The sequence below is a fragment of the Geotrypetes seraphini genome, chromosome 7 (genome assembly GCF_902459505.1).
Source record: "Geotrypetes seraphini chromosome 7, aGeoSer1.1, whole genome shotgun sequence".
NCBI classification, from domain to species: Eukaryota; Metazoa; Chordata; class Amphibia; order Gymnophiona; family Dermophiidae; genus Geotrypetes; species Geotrypetes seraphini.
Window position 1 is genome coordinate 177,526,763 of NC_047090.1, and position 18,260 is coordinate 177,545,022.

At 43.7% G+C, this 18,260-nt stretch overlaps 1 protein-coding gene across 2 annotated transcripts in view; it reads left to right on the plus strand.

Annotated features, from left to right (window-relative positions):
- The window catches only part of NRDE2 (NRDE-2, necessary for RNA interference, domain containing), a 66,059-nt gene extending 50,928 nt beyond the window's left edge, over positions 1-15,131 (plus strand). For both annotated transcript variants that reach the window (XM_033952852.1, XM_033952853.1), the window contains 4 exons: positions 5,341-6,254; positions 9,079-9,217; positions 10,317-10,388; positions 14,067-15,131. In XM_033952852.1, coding sequence (XP_033808743.1) covers positions 5,341-6,254; positions 9,079-9,217; positions 10,317-10,388; positions 14,067-14,192 — 1,251 coding nt within the window. In that variant the 3' untranslated portion in view covers positions 14,193-15,131. The remainder of the gene's footprint in view (positions 1-5,340; positions 6,255-9,078; positions 9,218-10,316; positions 10,389-14,066) is intronic.
- The last annotated feature ends 3,129 nt before the right edge of the window (positions 15,132-18,260 follow it).

The window sequence follows — 18,260 nt, forward strand, 5'->3', positions numbered from 1 at the left end:
TCTGGTGGCGGATCCTCTTCCTCTGCCTCCCTTGTATGACCTTCTGACGCAGGGTCCCATTCCCATGTTCGACCCGTCTCCCTTCTGTCTTACGGCTTGGCTTTTGAAAGGGGTCGCCTTGGTAAGAAGGGGTATTCAGATAGGGTGATTTCTACTCTCTTGGGGTCCTGGAGGCTTTCTACCTCTCAGGCTTCTGTGTGGATTTGGCACTTCTTTGAGGGGTGGTGCCAGATGCGGGGAGTGGTCTCTCTTCGCGTTTCTGTGCCTAACATCCTAGAGTTCTTGCAAGATGGCCTGGATAGAGGCCTGGCTTCGGCTTCTTTCGGGGGTTTGTGACGGGTCAGCGTTTGACAGCCATTCCTGATGTGATTCGCTTTTTGCGGGCGGCCAAGGTGCTCAGGCCTCCCGTGCGGTCCTCTATTCCCTCTTGGAATCTCAGTCTGGTTCTCTCTATTCTGATGCACCCGCCCTTCGAACCGTTGGGCGGCTGCTCTTTGAAGGACCTTACTCTGAAGACGGTCTTTTTGGTGGACATTTCTTCCGCTAGGCGTGTTTCTGAGCTACAGGTTTTCTCTTGTAGGGCTCCCTTCTTGGAGTTTTCTAGGGAGCAGGTTGTCTTGAGGCCTGTTCCTTCCTTTTCTGCCGAAAGTAGTTTTTCCTTTTCATGTCATTCAATCTGTGGTCCTCCCGGTCTTGGGTAGTTGGGAGGGCTCTTCTGAGCAAAGACAGCTGAGCAAGTTGGATGTTGGTCGGGTCCTTCGCTCTTATGTGCAATGGACACAGGTGATCAGGAACTAAAATCATCTCTTTGTCCTTCTGACTGGTCCTCTTAGGGGGGCTGGCGCTTCTAGGGCTACTATTGCATGCTAGATCAAGGAGACTATTGCTTCCGCTTCTCTTCTGGGGCAGCAGCCCGTTCCGGAGTTTCTCAAAGCTCATTCTACTCGGGGTCAGGCGGCTTCTTGGGCTGAGTCGTCGCTCGTGCCTCCAGTGGACATTTGTAAGGCTGCGGTTTGGTCTTCCTTGAATTCCTTTGTCAGACTCTTTCGGGTAGATGTTCTGGCGCGTCAGGACGCGGTGTTCGGTATGTGTGTGTTCTGGTGTCAGCCCTTCGGGGGGCCCGCCCGTGTGAGGGACTGCTTTGGTACGTCCCATTCGTAAAGATTAACCTCTACTGGTCTGGAGAGTGCTAAAGAAGGAGAAATTAGGTTCTTACCTGCTAATTTACTTTCTTTTAGCTTCTCCAGACCAGTAGAGGTCCCCACCCTGTCTGTTGTTGTTGTTGGGGCTGTTTCACGGGCAGTTTTTGTTTTTTGCTGCGGGTTCTAGTATTTTTCTAGGGCCGGGGAGAATTAAAGAACAGCGGCTGTGGCTCGGCTGGCTTAGCTGGCGAGCTGTGGGGACATTTTCCTTCGGGTATTTCTCCTCTGCATTTTCCAACAGCATTTGGGTATGTTAGTTGTTACTCCTGTTTGGAGTATTGTTTTCTTTCTGTTTTCCAGTTCTTGGTTCTGCTTGGCTATTCGGCAGACTGAGGTAAATAGAGAAGGGAGTATATTATATACTGTCCCACAGTTTTGTTTTCAGTCTCCACCTGCTGGTCATGATTGGATATATACCCATTCGTAAAGATTAACCTCTACTGGTCTGGAGAAGCTAAAAGAAAGTAAATTAGCAGGTAAGAACCTAATTTCTCCTTCCCGATTCGGACCCTCCCCCCTCACCCACTAAAGCAGGAGCGGCAGTGCTGCTTTTGCTGGCCGGCCGCTGCCGCTCCTGCTTTAGAGGGCGAGGGGGGAGGGTCAGTCGGGGAAGTGCTGCAGTGTCCGTCTTCCCCCCTGGCCTTCCGGCATCAAATTTACCTAAATCCACCAGCCTGCATAAAATCGCTAGTGCTAGCGATCTTTGCAAGGTTCCGTCGGGTCTTCTGAGCTGTCTTCTCTCTGCGGTGGTCCCGCCCCTTCTCTGATGTCAGAGGAGGGGCGGGACCGCAGCAGAGAGAAGACAGCTCGGAAGACACAACGGTAGCTTGCAAAGATCGCTAGCACTAGCGATCTTATGCAGGCTGATGGATTTAGGTAAATTGAGGCCAGAAGGAAGACGCAGGCCTTCTGTGGGGGTGCAGTCCTTCGTTGGGGGGGGGTTGTACAGGTCTTCCCAGGGGGGGTTTGTACAGGCCTTCTGGGGGGACAGGCAGGCCTTGGTTGCAGGCCTTTAGGGGGGACAGGCAGGCCTTTGGGGGGGGGACAGGCAGGCCTTGGGTGCAGGCCTTTAGGGAGGACAGGCAGGCCTTGGGTGCAGGCCTTCAAGGGGGACAGGCAGGCCTTGGGTGCTGGCCTTCAGAGGTGGGATGTAGGTCTTCGGGGGGACACACACCTTCAATGGGGGACAAACCTTCAGGGGAATGGGCCCTGGTGTAAAAGTACACGGAGGGAGGGAGGGAGGGAAGGGGGTTCAAAGAGATGTGCATATGCTAGACTTGGGGGGGAAGAAATAGTGGGTCTAAAAATAGAGGAGAGGGAGAGAGATGATGGGCAATGGGATTTAGGGAGGGAAGGAACAGAAAAGGAGAGATGGTGTGGAGGGGGGACAGGGATACTGGATAGGAGGGTAGTTGGGAAGGAGGGAGAGATGCTGGATGAAAGGGTAGTTGAGAAAAGGTGGATCTGTGGATGGAGATGAAAAAAAGGAAAGATGCCAGACCTCTAGGGAAGGGAAACGGAAGGGGAAGACAGAGATAGCAGATGGATGATTAGCACGAAGAAAGAAGGAGACCCTGGCAAGCAAGTTATCAGAAGACAACCAGAACCTGGGACCAACAAGATTTGAATAATGACCAGACAACAAAAGGTAGAAAAAAATCATTTTATTTTCTGCTTTGTGATTACAATATGTCAGATTTGAAACATGTATCTTGCCAGAGCTGGTGTTAGACCGCAAACGTGAGCTAGGATTTAACAGAGAGAGGAAAAGTCTTTTTTGTTTGTTTACACCACAGCGCCAGTGTGGTTAGGATAAGGCAAAGGGGGTGAAGAGACTATAAAAGGGTGAAGAAATTATAAAATAAACTCACCAGGATGTTTTTAAAAAAACACTCAATTGGGCTGGAAAATCGAATTGAATCAAAAATTTTTTTTTTCCTGAATCAGGCAGCACTAATATATACCCTAGAGGAAAGGAGGTACAGGGGAGATATGATTCAGATGTTCAAATACTTGAAGGGTATTAATGTAGAACAAAATCTTTTCCAGAGAAAGGAAAATGGTAAAACCAGAGGACATAATTTGAGGTTGAGGGGTGGTAGATTCAAAGGCAATGTTAGGAAATTTTACTTTACGGAGAGGGTGGTGGATGCGGTATAGGCGGAATTGAAGTCCCTAATGTAATGTAATGCCTGGAATGCGCTCCCGAGAGAGGTGGTGGAGAGTAAAACGGTGACGGGGATGAGCACAGAGGATCTAGAATCAGAAAATAATATTAAATATTGAATTAAGGCCAGTACTGGGAAGACTTGCACGGTCTGTATATGGGGGAGGATGGGCTGGAGAAGGTTTTGACGGAGATTTTGGCAATTGGAACCCAAGCACAGTACCGGGTAGAGCTTTGGATTCTTGCCCAGAAATAGCTAAGAAGAAAACATTTAAAAAAATTAAAATTGAATTAGGTTGGACAGACTGGATGGCCCATTCGGGTCTTTATCTGCCATCATCTACTATGTTACTAGGTAATCTCGGCGGCATTGGGCTTGGAGAAGGCTTCAGTGTTCTAGGGTTCATCACGTGGTCAACAGGTTAATGCGGGTGATTCTTTCTTTTGTTTTTTAAAATTCTTTATTCATTTTTTTAATCTTTCAACAAGTGTACAAAAATCATACCAACAATTAACAAATCACTTGAAAATCATAACATCATTCTCTTTACATAAAATTAGTAACATTAGATTCTAAGGGGCCCTTTTATTAAGATCCGCTAATGGATTAGTGTGCATTAAATTCCGTGGGCTGTGTGGCATTTAGCACATGGTAATCATTACGTTGCACTAAATCTGTTGGTGTATGTTAGTAAAAGGACCTTTTAAGTACGCATTAGGTTCCAACTTTTTTTGGTTCCTTTTTTTTTTTTTTTACTTTTGATTTTAATGTGCACTAAATGGTTTTAGAGTTCACGGAAACAAAATATAATTGATGTTTTTGTGTGTGATGGTCTTTCAGATTAGAAAGGACACAAATGTTTCATTTTTAAACATCAGCACAACCCTATTAGAGTCTATCATACAGCTTAATTTCACTTGTATTATTGCAAAAGTGTTGATAATTCAGTGAAAGACTTGCAGTCTTTCTCACATACCAGACATATACACTTCTCCTTCCGTATCCATGGGGGTTAGGGGCATAGCCGGCCCACGAATACTAAAAACCCGCGAATAATATTCAGGCCGGTTCTGCCCCTAACCCCCCGCTTCCCTCCGGCTATTTTAAGCCCTGTAAGCCCCCCCCCCTTAAGCCTTACCTAGTGGTCTAGTGGGTATTCCGGGCAGGAGCGATCTTCCATGCTCCTACCCCGTGCAGATCGCTCACAGGAAATGGCTGCCTTGAGCTCCCGTAGTCTCTCAAGCCATTTCCTGTGAGCGATCTGCACGGGGCAGGAGCGCTGGAAGATCACTCCTACCCCGAAAACCCACCACACCACCAGGTAAGGCTTAAGGGGGGGCTTACAGGGCTTAAAATAGCCCCCCAAATTAAATTGTTGTTGTTGTTTAAAATCACGAATAACCGAATCCGCGGATGCTGAAACCGCGGATTTGGAGGGGGACGTGTACAATACAACAGTTTGATTACCTTATTTGTATTAGAATTTTAATTGATATATATTGTGAAAAGTATTATAGTTAAATAATTTTTATTGAGCAAATTATAACAGAAGTACAACTCATACTGATGGACAAAACAATGCTCAAATTTAAGCAGAAATAAGTACAGTCAAGATAATGTAGAAAATTTCCCTTTGTGAAAAATATTATAAAATCTGGCTTGTGCAGTTGTATATGTAGCACAGTTGGAGGGGTCTGGATTCAAATCTGTATGTCAGAGCTGGCTGGCCAGGCCTGAGATGACTGGGGCAGAAGGGTGCACGATGGTTTCTGCCACTTTCCCAGTCCTCGCTGGATGAAGAGCAGAGCTGATAGCAGTAGTGAGTGATACGGCATCTAGCTGGACCTTGCCAGCTGTCCTTTAAGTTTGTTTTTTTTCATTCCTTTGAATGGTAAATGAATTACTGACTTTGAAAACTGCACAAGAAAATGCAGGGTCCTTTTTAAAAATGATGTTCTTCTCCTTTTCAGATTGCATGGTATTTACGAGTAAAAGACAAAAAGCACCTCAAGTCTCAAGGGAAAAAGAGTAAAAAGCTAGCAAAACATCTTCTTAAGGAAGCGGAGAACCGAAACAATCTTTCCCTCTGGAAGGAATATGCCTACCTGGAGTGGCTGCTGGGAAATATAGATGATTCCCGTAAGGTTTTCGATACAGCCATCAGCATGGGTAAAAACAGCGGCATGAAAAACCGCGGCCTTTTGAACCTGTGTCTGCTTTATGCTGAACTGGAAGTGGGGCTGCTGAACACCCTGGAAGGAGCCGTCAACTCGCGTGCTGTCCACGTCCTGACTAAGCTGGCTGACAACGGACCCTATGCGCCTTACAACGGGCAGATGTTCTCAGTCAGCATTTTGAAAGCCCGTAAGGTATATGAGCATGCAGTGCAAGACTGTCTGCAGGAAAGTCTGTCCTCTGGCCTCGGAAAGCCTCCTGTCCAGCTTGTGAGCTTGGTGGGTTGTTTTGCACTCTTCCAGTATTTAACTGTAGGACTTGATGCTGCAGTTCAGGTTTTCAGACTTTTTACTGATAAACGGGACAGTGTTAGTGTCCTGAAAGCTGGAGAATTTAATGAAACACCAAATTCTTGGGCTGCCCTTGAAACGCTTTCCGCGATGCAAACAAGTTTACTCAGGTACCACCTTAAAATGGGCGTGCACCCCTTGAATCCTTTGAGAGAGACACTCAGGGAGGCTCTGACCTTGTATCCTGGGAACCGGTTTCTGTGGCAGTCCTACGTGGAAGTGGAAAGTAAATCCCACAATGCTAGTAAAATGAGGAGATTTTTTGACCGTGTCCGAAGATCCACCGTGTGCCTTGAACCATGGCTCTTCGCGATCCAGGCCGAGCAAGCCAGAAAAAGGCTTGTGGAGTCAGTTCAGAGGTAAATCTGCTGCTTAACTTGTGGCCATGTTTAGCTGACTGTAAGGTCATTTCAGCTGATGAAAGTTTTGCAGGGCCTTGGCTACTTCTTATTTACTGTAACCTGCTGGTCTGTTGTTATGGGAGCAAGGGGATTGGAGGGGATTTTCTTTTTGTTCAAGGTGGGGGGGAATTTTTTTTTTAATCTTTATTTTCAAATCAGTAAAAAGTGCAGAACACTATACATACATTAACCATTGCAGTAAGCACTTATTTTCAATCAATAAAATTGCATAAAGAATAACCCCCCATTACTATTAAACTAAACTAAACCTTAAGTTTGTATAGAAACATAGAAATTGACGGCAGAAAAGGGCCATAGCCCATCGAGTCTGCCCATACCAATGACCCACTCCCTGATTCTTACTCTCCTAGAGATCCCACATGAATATCCCATTTTCTCTTGAAATCTAACACGCTGCTGGCCTCAATCACCCGCTGAGGCAGCTCGTTCCAATGATCGACCACCCTTTCGGTGAAGAAGTACTTCCTAGCATCACCCCGAAATTTCCCTCCCCTGATTTCCCCTGTATACCGCATCATCTCCACAGAAGTGGAGCTTGACACGGTTTACAGGAATTAATAAAGAAAGGAACTCCAATGGAAAGAAGAAGGGCTTAGTAAAAAGGAAAGAAAGAGGGGACTTAGTATAGTGGAGAGGGAGGGAGTAGTTACATTTTAGAGAAAAGCCAAGTTTTCAAATGTTTTCTGAAGCGTTGGAGGGAGGTCGAACTCCGAAGAGGGGCAGTAAAGCTGTTCCACAACTCGGTGATCCTGAAGAGGAGGGATGTTCCAGGTTTGCCTGTATGGGATATGCCTTTTAAAGAGGGGAAGGATAGTTTGAATTTTTGAGTGGATCTGGTGGAGTTAGGATTCGAGGAGAGCCAAGATAGTGGAAAGAGGGGAGGAAGGATGCCGTGAAGAGATTTGAAGGCTAGACAGGCGCATTTGTAGTGAACCCTGAGGAGAACTGGGAGCCAGTGAAGCTTAGACAGAAGCGGGGAGACGTGGTCGAATTAGCTTTTTGCGAAGATTAGTTTAGCTGCAGTCTGAGAAGACTTTTTTCTTTGTTAGGCTTAAGTAGATGGAGTTGCAGTAATCCAGTCTGGATAGAGTAATGGATTGGACGAGGACAGCAAAGTGTTGTTGGTGGAAGCTGGATCTGACTTTCCTTAACATGTGAAGGTTGAAAAAGCATTTTTTTACTAAGGAGTTGAGGTGATCGTTGAAGGACAGTGTAGAGTCAATTATGATTCCCAGAACTTTGCTTGAGTGCTCAAGCTGCAGTTTGGTGCCAGAGGATAGTGGGAAGAGGGTGGGGAGCTGATCTAATTTTGGGCCGAGCCAAAGTAGTTTTGTTTTGGTAGCTATCTATAAACAAGGAATACAACAAAGAAATAACCCTCCCCTCCCACCCTACCCTGGATGTGTGTAGAAATTTACAAAAAGTAAAGATAAAATACAATTATGATGAAGTGATTAACATAACATTGTGCTTTATTAACCGCGTAACCAGAAGTTCAACGCGGTTTACAAAAAGTTATAAAAATAAACATGTTACATGAAATAAGATGATTCATTAAACCGTCAAATATTTAGAAAAAAGATAGGTCTTCAGTTGTTTTCTAAAATGGCCATAAGAATGGGTAGTAAGCAACAATATTCGGAATTCGTTGTCATGAAGAGCTGCCAAAGTACGATTTAGAAATTTCTTACTCCTGCAACCCTGGACAGATGGAAAAATTTTTTTTTTAAATAATTCTTTATTCATTTTTGTATGTTACAACAAGTGTATCAAATAAACTCATATAAAACTTAAAGATACACACTTGATTAACTCACATATTAGCATCAAATTTAACATTTCATTAGAAAATTAGTATTCTATAATGTTAAATATTATGTAAGAAATCTAAATTTATATCATTCTTATTGAATATAATAATCCCCCATCCCTCCCTCCCTCCCAATTCAATAATACATAAAATCATCTTTATTGTGAATTCATTCAAATATTGATATATTATGTAATAATCAGAAATAAAATCCCACCCCTTTCCCTTCTAATCAAATATCTTATCACTGAAAGTACATTTATACATAGGGGGGAGGGGGGATGGTATAAAGTTCTATTAAAGGTTTAATCAATAGATAAGAATATAATATTTATACGATATTTTTTATTAAAATATTTGTGGGAAGGGTAGGGAGAGAATAAATTTATGTATTTAAGATGATAATAGAAAGAAATTCAAGTGATGTGTACAAGTTTTAAATGATGTAATATTGTGTACTTGATGTAAGATGGAAAAATGAATAAAGAATTTGGGGGAAAAAAAAGTCTGGAAGGGAGGGTGGGGGTGGGTCAGAGTCAGCCCTAAAGTTATTCAAGGGCCGGCTTTGCATCTAACCCCTGCGAATATGGAGAGAGGAGTGAGTAGGGTGTGGGGGGTGTTTATTTATTCACTGACATGGCTTATGAGCTCGGACATGCCACACCACCCTCTTTTGCCTCGGGTACATCTTAGATTGTAAGCCCTCTCAGGAAAGGGGGCTACCATCTGTAACTAAATAAGTAACTCTCTTTGAGTTTGGATTTGGAAAAGATGAATAATTTTAAACCCAAATGCAGAATATGCCAGCTGTGGGTATCGGATAAGGGCTTCTGCAGGAAGGCCAATTGCATTTAGAAAAGTTTGCAACTTCATGAGGAAAGAGACTGCTGCAGTATATGCCAGCCTCCTTCCACCCCTCTGTTACAATTGTGTTTCTGTTCTTTATTGTAGGAAAGATGCGGGAGAGATCCATGCGACAATCCCCGAGACGGGCCTGACAAATCGGATCCAAGCGTTATTTGAACATGCCATTGGAAGCCAGCAGGGGGCTCACTGCCCACTCTTGTGGAGGCTGTATTTACATTTCATGGTGAGGGAATAATTTCTCCTGTTTTAGTTTTTAATTGCTCATGGAAGAATTTCCAAAGTTTTAAACTTCCCCTCAGTGGTGAAGAGTGTGGTTTGTGTGTTTGGTCTGTATTAATTGCTGAGTTGTGGTATAAGCATTTTGCTCCAGGAGCAATTGCATCTTTAGTCCTTAATTTTTTTCAATTGTATGTTAGAAAAGCGAGGCAGGGATTACTGGTTGGATGCAATTGCCCAGAAATAGCTAAGAAGGAAAAATTTAAAAACTTTAAATTGAATCAAGTTGGGCAGACTGGATGGACCATTGGGGTCTTTATCTGCCTTCATCTACTATGTTACCTGGCCAGAAGTAGTTTTGGTGTGAAGTGTGTTCTGATTCTGCCCAGGAGTGAAATGTTCTACTCTAGAGGCAGCATGCAGAAGAGCAGATTGAGCTATAGCGCTTATACATATCCATATAGAAAGGAAAACAAATGCCTTTTTTTCCTTCCCCTTTTATGCCACACTTTTTATGAAAAACATAAGATATTCTCAGAGAGAGTCCTTCTGCTGTACTGTTAAGGAAAGCCTTTAAGCAGCTCTGATGCACTGCCCTCGCAGCTGAGATCGATGCTCATCTGTGAAAGAGCCATAACAGCAGGAGGGAGTGAGGCCAGGACCACCATTGCAGGTGTCTCTCTCTCCATGTCTTGCATTTGGTCCTCCCAGACTGATATCGAGCAATGAAAGTGAAGCAGTGATACTTGGAGACTGGAACTGATGGCATATGATATGGCTTGGCTTGGTTCAGGTCGGTTTCCTGGTTTTTTTTTTTTGACAAGGAAATGAAAAACAAGTGGTGAAGTTTGGGAGCTGTAGGACTGTATTTGGGCAGTGAATAGCCTCTGGAAGAGTAGAGGGTGTGAGCTCTTTCTGCACCTCTTTCTCTCTCATTCTTCAATTGTTTTCAACCATGCCAAAAGTTTATACTATTAACCTGGATATTCACCCTCTGGGTCCCAGTTCCTTGAATGCTGCTTCTTGTTGGTTGATGACATGAAAGTCTTGTGTCTTACTTCTCTTCTATTTGCAAACTTTTTTTTTTTAACTTTTCCATTCTCCAGGTTTCATTAGGAAATAAAGAAAGAAGTAAAGGACTGTTTTATAAAGCACTTCAGAGCTGTCCCTGGGCCAAGGTAAGAGAAAAGGACTGTTTATCATTGAGTGAGAATCCTGTTCCTGGCACAGACTCACCACCTGACCTTTTGAGGCAGATGTGCTAATGGATTTTTTTTTGGTTTATAGAAAAAGCAACACCTTGAATCCGGACAGTATTATCTCTATTTGTCTAAACAACAGAATCCGGACAATATTATCTCTATTCGTCTAAACAACCTATCACTATCTACTATCTGCTATCAATTTCTCCTGGAAAAGTCCAGAATAACAATTGTAACTTGACGCATTCTTGATTACATGTACTGCAATGCTACTGGAAATGTCCAGTCTTCTAACTTGTAATCCGCTTAGAACCGCAAGGCACAAGCGGAATAGAAATCACTAATGTAATGTAATGTAAAAAGTGATTAGTATATAGGGCTCTTTATACCTGTTGATCAAAGCATTCATATCACATTTGATCATTGATGGGCTCTCATTTATTCACTTTACTTCATTATTTTGATTTTTGATTTTATTTCTTATATACCGCTATACTGTGAGGTTCAAAGCGGTTTACAATGAAGATAGATTAAAGATACATTAAAATAAAATAAATAAAAATGGTACTTTGGATTTCCCTAGCTGTCCCGAAGGCTCACAATCTAGCTAAAGTACCTGAGAAAACAATAAATAAAAATAAAATAAATGAAATAAAGTAAATTCCAGTCAGACAATAGGATCTGATGTTAGAAGTTCATAAAGAACGATATGCCAAGGAGCGAAAGCTGGTATGCTCCTTGAGCCCTGACGTATGCAGCCAAGCCAACACACAAAATTTCAGCCATGAGGTTTCCCAGGAAGTAGTAATGAGTGCCAAAATGCAGGCTAGTCATTTGGATCAGATGACCTCTGCAACAGCCAGACAACCGCCACTAACATCTCGATGCATCAGCTGCATTAAACGGTCAACTGCCACCATTCTCAGATCCGATATCAAGTATGGTATAGAACCCTGCTGGATCGGGGGAGGGGCGGAGCTGTACTCTTAAGTCTCTGCCACGGCTTCTGCTGCCTGCCGCTGGTTTCGGTGTGGCCCCGGCGTCTTTATAGAATACCTTTATGAACAATCAGGACTGGCTTAAGAGGCAAGCCCAAATAGAGAATGACACGGGGACAAATTTTTCCCCGTCCCATTCCCGCGAGTTCTTTTCTTGTATCTGCCCCATTCCTGCAAGTTCCAAACTCATCCGCATAAGCCTCAAACACTTTAAAATCGTAAGAGTTTGAGGCTTGTGCGGTTAAGGCAGAGTTTACAGGAATGGGGCAGGGACAGCGACAGCGACAAAACTCACGGGGACATTGAGTTCCTGTGGGGCCGGGGACAAATTTGTCCCCGTGTCATTCTCTGTGCCCAAGCTTCTGGGTGCAGAAAGCTTGGCTTAAGATTGCCCCTTCACAGCAGATGTATGTCCCTTGCTTTCTGCTGCTGGGCTGCTTCTCTTCTTACTTTGGGGCAGGTTTGACGTGCAAGTTGAGGGACATGCCTTGTTTCATGTTTAAAACCTCCCAGGCAACCCGAGGAAGTGGAGCAGCAGAAAGGCTGGAGGGAAGGGATGTATTCCACTGCTGTGTCCACAATGGTATTACTGGGACAGGTAGGAGTTGATGCTGGAACTGGGGATTGGACGCTGGAGGCTGATTCTGGGGGTTGGGATGAGGGAGTTTGAAGCTAATGTTGGAATTAGGGATTGGGAGAAAGGGAGCTGCGACCTGATGCTGAGATTGCGGACTGGGAGAAGGGAACAGGGAGCTAATGTTGGTAGGGAGAGGAGTACAGATTCGGTTAGGGGGAGAAGCAGGGGGAAATCTTGCTATGACAGAAAACGAAGGAGCAGTGGATGTCTGGGTAAGGGAAAGAAGAGGGCAGATCTGAAGATATAGAGAGATGGGAGATAGGGGATTCAGTTGCGAACACTAGGATTAAATGGGAGACAGAAGAAAACGGACTGTTTTCTCTTTGCTTACTGATATCCTGAAATCTTCCTTTAGTAATTGCCATCCAAGTTCATGTTAATAATTTTGATTTGGAGCAGACCTTGCCATTCAGGTTTCCAGGATATCTACAATGAATAAGCCTGAGAGAGGTTTGCATCCCAAGAAGGCAGTGCATTCACATCTCTCCCATGCATATTCATTGTGGGTATCCTGAAAACCTGACAAGCTGTGCCCCAGGGCCTGCATTGAGAAGCGTTGATTTAAAGAGCTAGAACATTCTCTGTCAAGAGCACACACCATTCTTTTCCCTGCACACCCTTAAGGGAACAAATGTCTAAGCGCTTACCCTTAAGCTCCTCTGGCAGTTGCTTAGGTACCCACCTGGCACACACTTTAGGTAAGTTAAGGCTGCCATAAATCAGGGACTAGGCAGATCCAACACTGGCATTCAGCTTTTCTTTCATCTGATCAACCGTCATTCTGTTTTCGTTACTCAGTTCCACAGCTGTTTCTTCATTCTGCATGGCAGTGGCTGTCGCTGGACGTCCAGCGTGCTCTGCATCAGCAGCATTTGTACGGTCATTTTCAAACATTTCTATTCACTCATAAAAGGACTACGAGAGAGATCTCTGTCCCCATATTGAGCACACATGCGGCAATGAATTTCTGCTCCCAGTACACCTGCCCACAAACAAAACGTACAATGGATCATTGTTCCTTTTTTGGTGCAAATTGTAAGTTTAGCCGCCGTCTTCAGCACAGCATAACAGCTCTCCCACTACCTGCAAGGTGAGTCAGCTTGGCTGCCTAATCACATGACACGCCCTGTTACCACTTCTCCCGTCTCAACCATTTCCTGCAAAACTAGGAAAGTGCAGCAACTTTTTGAAGAACCCTCATAAAAGTAATATTTGCCAGTACTTTAGATCCTGGACACTTTATTAACAACACAGGGAAAACTTGAACTTTTCTTTTTGTTTTGTTTCCTGTGCTTTGGGCTAGGTATGACATTGCTTCATTTCACACCATTGCAAATGAATGCACAGCTGTATGCTCTCTTGTTCTTGATGCCCCTCGATGCTACCTTTGTAGGGTTGGCAGGTCCTTTCTCTTTGTTTCTCTCCCATGCGAGTTAATTAGCTCTATTTGGTATGGACCCTTTAGCTATTGAGATCGGAGAGTTCAGTCTGTCAGTCATTAAGAGTGTGCTAGGTACAAGATTTCTTTTTTTTATATATATAAATCTTTATTCATTTTACATTTAACAACAAGTGTACATAAAATATTTCACATTTAAAATAATCACATCACTTGAAATTCTACATCAATTTCTAAAATTAGTTTTATCCCTTACCATCATGTACTATAACATGTAATAACATTTTTACCCTTAATAATAAAATACAAAGACCCACCCCCCAACCCAATCAACATTAATACTCCATAGGGAAAAATAATCATTATTCATTATAATAGCTTATTAATGGCCCCCACACATCCTTAAACTTATTAAAATATCCCTTTTGCACTGCTAACATTTTTTCCATTTTGTATACATGACATACTGAGTTCCACCAAAAACTATAATTCAATCTTGTATAATCTTTCCAATTGCATGTCTTTTGTTGAATAGCAACACCCGTAAGAATCATCAAAAGTTTGTTATTATCAGAAGAGATTTGACAAGATTCTAATGGTGCTCTCACTTTGTCCGGCAGGTGCTGTACTTGGATGCAGTCGAGTACTTCCCTGATGAGCTCCAGGAGATCCTGGATCTTATGACGGAGAAAGAACTACGTTTGCGCATGCCTCTGGAAGAGCTGGACTTGCTGCTGGAAGACTGAAAAAAAGAGAAGGGGGGGAGGGAAGAAAGAACAGAAACTGGAGTGCAGCATGACCCAGACAGAGCCTCTGAGCTTTTAGAAATGTGCTAAAAGCTCAAGTACCTTGAATTGAAAAAGGCAGGACAACACAGCCTGGAAGGAACAGTCTGAACGTCGAGTTCCTGCTTCCCAGGACCATTGTGTTAGCCAGTCCATCCCACTGTGAGAAGGAAAGGACAATAGAGGGGGAAGTCTTCCAATGCTGAAAACTAGGGTCCTGGATGTTTTCAGCTCGGTCTTCCGACTTGGTGACATCTTGGGACAGTTTATCCATGTGCAGACACAGTGAGCTGCATTTTTCGAAAGGTTCTGCTTCTACCACATTGCCAAAATGTTGGTTTTAAAGAACACTTCAAAACTAACTTACTGATTTACAGTGAAGCCACCGCATGCATTGTACAGGAATAGAACAACATATCAGCCACTTTAAGTGGTAGATTCTGTCATTGCAGGGACACAGCTTTAATTCTCTAATTCAATGTAAATATAGTGTGTGTGTATTTGGGGGGGGGGAGGGAGGGAATGGGGGTAAGGGTGGAGAGGTTCAGCACAATGCACTCTGAATTTCCCAAGCCATGATGAGTACAATACAGGTGACAGAGCAGGCTTCAGATCGGGGAGTGGATAAGTAGAAATACAAATGAAAGAAATGTGTTCTGTCTGCCATAATCCCTGGTCTCCTTTTGCTGGACTGCGGTTACCTACTTTGGGGATATACATCTTACAATTGAGCGTCTATTCTTTTACATGTGGAATAAACAGGTTAAAACTGTCATCAGACTAAGGGCGACTTTTAATCACGTGCTAACCAAAAAGCTACTGCCTGCTCAAGGCAGGCGTTAGCGGCTAGCGGTTTAACGCACGCTATTACGCGCGTTAAACCGCTAGTGTGGCTTGATAAAAGGAGCCCTAAGTATGCGGCTGGATACTTAGGGCTCCTTTTACTAAGGTGCGCTAGCATTTTTAGCGCACGCAGGAAATTACCGCGGCTACATGGCTAGAACTAATGCCAGCTCAATGCTGGCGTTAAGGTTTAGGGCGCGCGGCAATGTAGCGCACGCTATTCCTAGCGTTAAAGCCCTAACGCAGCTTAGTAAAAGGAGCCCTAAGCCTGACAACTTTAATTCCATAACTTTTGTTGAAATGTGATGGGCAATTGCTTGAATGAAAAATATATTTGTAAATAGCATACATGTATGTTTTTGTAAAAAGTTAACTTGCAGTTTATCAGGGCTAGGATTTTTTATTCTATTTTATTGTAATGTACATAATAGACCTTTAATGGATAAATGTTTATTTGATGGTGTTGTTTGTTCCTTTACTTTTGTTGTTTAAGTGCAATATCATAAGAAACATCACCTTAAATTAGACAAAAGTGCATGGCGTGGCCAGTTTGAGTCCCTGGAATGGGCAGGTCATGGATACGGGCCAATGGGGTTCCAGAGTAAGGTTCTCAGCAGCAGGGGGTCGGAGATTGGGTTCATTTAAAGTCCAGTTTGATAGAGTAGAGGTAGATATTTTCATATAACACATGCTCTGCAATCTCATTCATTAGTTACAATTTTTAATCTCTTTTCAGTCTTCATAAATCATGTGAATTAAAAAATGTTTTTAATTGCATGATTGAAAGATGCCTGCAGCATCTTGTTTCTGCTTCTCCCTGCCATATTAACCCATGTTTTATTTACGGACAGGGACAATTGTGTGCATTATTTTAATTTCTTTGTGCACATAGTTATGTTATTTTGATGGTTTTGTTTTTTGGGGGGTGGGGCAATTTTTGATACAGTAACCAACTACTGAAGAAAGAGTTCTTGCACAAGTTGGACTCTTACCTCTTCTGTTGGAAAATTTGCTCAAAAGAATTGCAATACTGGGACAGACCGAAGGTCATCAAACCCAGTATCCTGTTTCCAACAGTGGCCAATCCAGATTCCAAATAGTAAAACAGATTCTATGCTGCTTATCCTAGGAATAAGCAGTGGATTTCCCCAAGCCATCTCGGTAATGGCCTATAGCCTTACTGGGTCAGACCAATGGTCCATCAAGCCCAGTAGCCTGTTCTCATGGTAGCCAATCCAGGTCACTAATACCTGGCCAAAACCTAAGGAGGAGCAATATTAAATGCTACTGATCCAGGGCAAGCAGTACCTTCCTACATGTTTTTTTCTCAATAACTTTTCCTCCAGGAATTTGTCCAAACCTTTCTTTTGGTAGCATGATGTGGTTTAGCTGAGCACAAGTAAAGATCATTTTGTGCTGCTACCTACAACTTCTATTCATCAAAAGCAGCTCCAGCTTTTCCACCTCAAACCACGTTTAAGTTTGGTGCAAGGAATCTAAGCAGGGGCAGAGACCCATCCTTTAAATCAGGGGTCTCCAAAGTCCCTCCTTGAGGGCTGAATCCAGTCGGGTTTTCAGGATTTCCCCAATGAATATGCATTGAAAGCAGTGCATGCAAATAGATCTCATGCATATTCATTGGGGAAATCCTGAAAACCCAACTGGCTTCAGCCCTCAAGGAGGGACTTTGGAGACCCCTGCTCTAACTAGTGTAGAGCAGTGGTCCCCAACCCTGTCCTGGAGGACCACTAGGCCAATCCGGTTTTTAGGCTAGTCCTAATGAATATGCATGAGAGAGATTTGCATATAATGGAAGTGACAGGCATGCAAATCTGCTCCGTGCATATTCATTAGGGCTATCCAGAAAACCCGATTGGCCTGGTGGTCCTCCAGGACAGGGTTGGAGATCACTGGTGTAGAGAACTGCAGATAGCTGTGTCTACTGCTCCAAATAAGACAGGGAAAACCCCCTGCAGCTAAATGGTGCAGTCAACTCCCACTGCTCAGAATGCCCTCTCTGCACAGAAGTCCGCTGCCAGCTCTCTCAAACAGAGCTCACCCAGTCTTGTCCTGTCTCCGTACTGCTCCTGGTTGAAAATCTGAGGCTTTTCCTTCCCTCTGGTTTAGCTCTTTAAGTTCCAAAATAGGCACATAAATAGGATTAATTTTGTGTTAGAGAACGACACGGGGACAAATTTGTCCCTGTTCATAAGAATATAAGAATTGCTGCCGCTGGGTCAGACCAGTGTTCCATCATGCCCAGCAGTCCGTTCACGCGGTGGCCCTTGGGTCAAAGACCAGTGCTTTAAATGAGTCCAGCCTCACCTGCGTACATTCCAGTTTAGCAGGAACTTGTCCAACTTTGTCTTGAATCCCTAGAGGGTGTTTTCCCCTATAACCGCCTCCGGAAGAGGGTTCCAGCTTTCTACCACTCTCTGGGTGAAGAAGGAACTTTCTTACGTTTATACGGAATCTATCCCCTTTCAACTTTAGAGAGTGCCCTCTCGTTCTCTCTACCTTGGAGAGTCTGAACAGTCTATCTTTATCTACTAAGTCTATTCACTTCAGTATTTTGAATGTCTCAGGAGAAGAGGCCCAGTTTTGCCAATCTCACTGTACTGGTGTACAATCAGATTCATCTCCAAAACTGCTTTTGGATAATAATTTCTACTGGATTGCAAAGAAAAGGTGCCTTTATCTGTCTCATAAAATACAAACCCAGAGTTCTTTATAAAAAAAAGTATAACCATCCAATATTCTGAGCCACCTCCCGAGGCATCATTTTGCAAAGATGACTGGTCTAGTGTGCCAAAGAACGTGCAGTTCTGCCCATCCTTTAGAACCACTCTTCCCTTACTAGGGAGCAATGTTTGCTTGGTGATCTGTGCCACCATCGAATCCACCTTGGGTGAGACAAACATTTGCTGAAAGCTGCCATAGGGGTACAGCCGTGCCACAGCCTTGGCTACCCTCAGAGGGTCCTCCAGGGCTTGCCAGTGCTCTGTTAACACACAGTATGATGACTGCAACCGAAAGTACGATAGCCCGGAAGAAGCTTTGCCTTTGAGTCACAAATTTTATCATTTTATACAACTATGTTCTCCATATGACTATCACGTAGGATATTTCAGACCCCTGAGGAAGGAGTGTTTCTCTAAAACATGGACCATGTTGGGTCTGTACTCC